Source organism: Parasteatoda tepidariorum, chromosome 6, assembly GCF_982258835.1.
Source record: "Parasteatoda tepidariorum strain Cologne lab strain chromosome 6, Ptep-v5.0, whole genome shotgun sequence".
Classification (NCBI taxonomy): domain Eukaryota; kingdom Metazoa; phylum Arthropoda; class Arachnida; order Araneae; family Theridiidae; genus Parasteatoda; species Parasteatoda tepidariorum.
Window position 1 is genome coordinate 36,758,459 of NC_141760.1, and position 4,250 is coordinate 36,762,708.

The window sequence follows — 4,250 nt, forward strand, 5'->3', positions numbered from 1 at the left end:
CTGATGCATCGCTTGGAATGAAAGTTGCTGTATCGGTTTGCCGATATAGGCGTTAAATCGATATGTCGCGATATATCGATTTATAGCCCAGTCCTAATTAAGAATAAAAATTCCTTATGGCAGGAAGTTAGGTGCTTGCAAGATTCAGGCTCCCAATCATGTTTGATTAATCGCAATTGTTTACAAAATTTTAATTTGCCTTACGAAAAAATGAACACACAAATTTCTTGTTTGAATGATTCATCGATGAATATAAATAGGTGTGTTAGGACTTCGATTTCAATTAAAGATAAGAGTTTTGAAAAGGAATTAACCTTTTTAGTAGTTGAAAAAATAATTGATTTTACGCCGTCGAAATTTCTTAATGCAGCAGTTAATGTTCCTGTTAATGTTAGATTAGCTGACGAAACCTTTTTCATTCCTGATAAAATTGACGTATTGTTAGGCGCGGAGATATACCATGAATTATTACGGTCGGGACAAATATATTTACACGAATCACAATTAATTCTACAAAATACCGTTTTCGGATACGTAGTGAGTGGTAGTTTAATTGATTCGCATACAACCAATGTGCATTGCGGATTAATTTTAGAGGATGATTTAAACAAAACATTAAAGAGTTTTTGGGAAGTTGAAAATTTAGACGTAGGGTTAACGAAAAGTAAAGAAACGACCTTTTGCGAGGAACATTTTGAGCAAACACATTTCCGTAATAAAGAAGGTAGATACGAAGTAACTATACCCCTTAAGGAAGAACCCTCGTGTTTAGGCGAGTCAAGGGATATTGCTCTTAAACGGCTGAATTCTCTGTGGTATCGGTTATCAAAGGACCAAGAACATTTGAGACTTTACAAAAACTTTCTTGATGAATACGAGAGGCTTGGTCACATGAGTGAAGTTAAAGATGAAGGAGAACCGGAAAGTTCCTATTATATGCCACACCATGGCGTGTATCGTCCTGAGAAGAGTACTACGAAGCTTCGCGTAGTATTGAACGCTTCTAGCTTGACGCATAATGCTACCTCATTTAACGCTATCCAATATAATGGTGGTGTGATACAGGAAGACTTATTTAGCATAATGACTAGCTTTCGAAGGCACACATACGCGTTTCAAGCGGATATAAAGATGATGTACAGAATGATTTTGGTGAAGCCTAAGCAGCATTGTCTTCAAAGAATCCTTTGGAAGGATCATGCGAATGGCCCAAGAAAAGCTTATGAATTGAGAACTATCACGTACGGCACCGTGAGTGCTAGTTTTTTAGCAACAAGGTGTTTGAATCAGCTATCTCTTGACGAGGGGATAAATTTTCCTTTGGCAGCTCCTCTTCTACGTGACAACTTCTATATGGATGGTGTGTTGTATTCAGCACCCTCTCTGGATGAAGCGAAGGAAACACGGCAGCAACTGATTTCAATTCTCGATAAAGCCGGTATGAGTCTACATAAATGGTCTGCTAGCCATCCGGAACTTTCACCAAGTAAAAACGATTATGACTTTTCGAGCGCCGATGAAACAAAAACTTTAGGAATCATTTGGCGACCATCAGAGGACCGCTATACCTTCAAAGTATCAGTGGATGAGAACCACACTCTTACCAAGCGGTCAGTTCTGTCCACCATTGCAAAACTTTTCGACCCCCTAAGGATAGCCGGCCCTGTCATAGCCAAGGCCAAAATATTTATGCAGAAATTGTGGAAATTGAACATTGACTGGGGTGATCCACTTCCTGCTGCAGAATCTCAGGAGTGGAGCGAATTTATTTCCACGTTGAAAGGTGTGAACAACATTAAAGTTGATAGGTGCATTGCAATAGAACAGTCTAAAACAATCGAATTTCATGGATTTGCTGATTCATCGGAGAGTTGTTATGGAGCGGTCGTTTATTGTAAGTCTCTCAACTCTGCAGGTGACATAAATGTGAAATTAGTTGCTAGAAAATCTAGAGTTGCCCCACTTAAAGCTCTAAGTATCCCCAGACTGGAACTTTGTGCTGCAGTCTTGTTATCCAAGTTAATGAAAAAGATACTTTCCGCATTAAAATTGCAAACAGACAAAGTTTACCTTTGGTCTGATTCCATGATTGTACTAGCATGGATTCAAAAGGAGCCAACGAGTCTTAAGACATTCGTGAAAAATAGAATTGCACTCATACAAGAACTGACGCTAAAGTCCCAATGGAATCATGTGCCATCCGAGATGAATCCTGCGGACTTGATATCCCGAGGATTGGACCCTGTGAAACTTTTAGAGACAAACTTATGGTGGAAAGGCCCTAATTTCCTTTATGACAATGAGTATCCTAACCAAAACTTTCCTGTGTCGCAAGAACTGAGTGTCTTCCAAAGTGAACTTAAAAAGCCTTCAAGCTTAGACATTGAAGGTCCCTTAAAAGCCTTTACATTAACATCCAACAATTTTGTGCACGAACTAATTGGCTTGAGTAATAATTATTTTACTATAGTGCGTGTATTAAGTTATATTTTTAGGTTTTCTAAGAATTGCAGAAATCCTACTGAAGGAGCTTCAGGACCTCTGAGCAATGAGGAGATCAACGCCTCCGAGCGGTTCCTGTTGAGAGTAATATAGAACGAGGAATTTGGATCAGAAATTCGGAGTCTCAAACTGCACGGGAAGGTGTCTCCTACGAGTAAGATAAGAAATTTGAACCCTCTTTTAGTTTTAAATGAAGTTTTAAGAGTTGGAGGACGATTAGGTAACACTGAATTGAATTTTCTTAAAAAACATCCTGCAATACTCCCTAAAGTTTTCTACTTACAACTGTAAGCCTCATGCTATACTTTGTGGAGCATGAGGAGTTTTAAGTCGTTTAAATAAAAATAAAAAATAAATAAAAAATACTCCCTAAAAATAGTCCTTTAACTTCTGTTATTATTTCGACATATCATCTTAAATATTTGCATATTGGTCCAAATGGTTTATTAAACTGTGTAAGAGAAAAATTTTGGCCCTTGTGTGGCCGCTCTCTATGTAGAAGAATTACTCATAATTGTGTTGTTTGTGTTAAAAATAAACCCATTGCTGCGACGCAAATAATGGGAAATCTACCTAGAGAAAGAGTTGTTCCAGATTTCGCATTCAATTGCTCTGGTGTTGACCTAACTGGTCCGTTTTTCATTAAATGTAAACATCAAAGAAAAGCAATTTCTCTAAAGGTGTATATTTGCTTATTCATATGTTTTGTATCTAAAGCAGTGCATTTAGAGATAGTTTCTGATTTGACATCCGAGTCTCTAATTGCCACGTTGAAGAGATTCATCGCGCGTAGAGGCAAATGTGCCAAACTGTTTTCAGACAACGCGACGAATTTCGTTGGCGCTAACAAGGAGTTAAAAAAATGTTTAAATTTATTCAAAAATCCTGATGAAAAATTGGCGAACTATCTATCCGCTGAAGGCATAGAGTGGAGTTTTATCCCGCCTAGAGCTCCCATCTTTGGTGGTCTCTGGGAGGCAGCAATTAAGTCGTTTAAATACCATTTTAAAAGAGCTGTAGGTAATGCCTCTTTAACTTACGAAGAATTGCATACTATAGCCACTCAAATTGAAAGCATTTTGAATAGTAGACCGATATCTCCACTATCCGCGGATGAAACCGACTTAGAAGTTTTAACTCCTGCGCATTTCCTGATAGGGAGAACAATGAACGCCATAATTGAACCGGACTTGACAAATTTAAAAGAAAATAGGTTATCCAGGTGGCAAAGAATAACCAAATTAGTACAATTAATTTGGAGAAAGTGGCAACGAAGCTACCTAAGTGAACTGCAGCAACGTGGCAAGTGGAGATTCGAAAAGGACAATGTCAAAATCGGTAGTCTAGTCTTAATTATTGAGGATAATCTACCAGCTAATAAATGGTTAATGGGAAGAATAATTAAAGTGTTTTATGGCACTGATAAGAAAATCAGAGTTGTAGAAGTGAAAACCCAGCACGGGACCCTTAAGAGGTCTATTTCTAAAATATGCTTGTTACCTGTATCATAAAAATATTCTTATGTTTAATTTTATTTTGAATTGAATATTTGTTGTATGTGAAGATCGGTTGCAGTGTAAAGTATCATTAATTTGTTTTTTCTTATTTGTATCAATGTTACTAATTATCATCTAAATGCTTTGTAAAGATTTTTTTAAATAATGCAAATTGTGCTTTGTTAAATTACATATTAATTGAATGTTGAAACATTGCAATGCCGGGCGGCATGTTCGCGCATGTGCGACTGC

At 37.4% G+C, this 4,250-nt stretch overlaps 1 protein-coding gene across 1 annotated transcript; it reads left to right on the forward strand.

Moving 5' to 3' along the window:
• The first annotated feature begins 210 nt into the window (after window positions 1-210).
• Window positions 211-4,013, forward strand: LOC147807779 (uncharacterized). The gene is made up of 2 exons (XM_087166812.1): window positions 211-2,449; window positions 3,223-4,013. Exons 1-2 carry the CDS (start codon window positions 211-213, stop codon window positions 4,011-4,013), a joined length of 3,030 nt encoding a protein of 1,009 aa, XP_087022938.1.
• The last annotated feature ends 237 nt before the right edge of the window (window positions 4,014-4,250 follow it).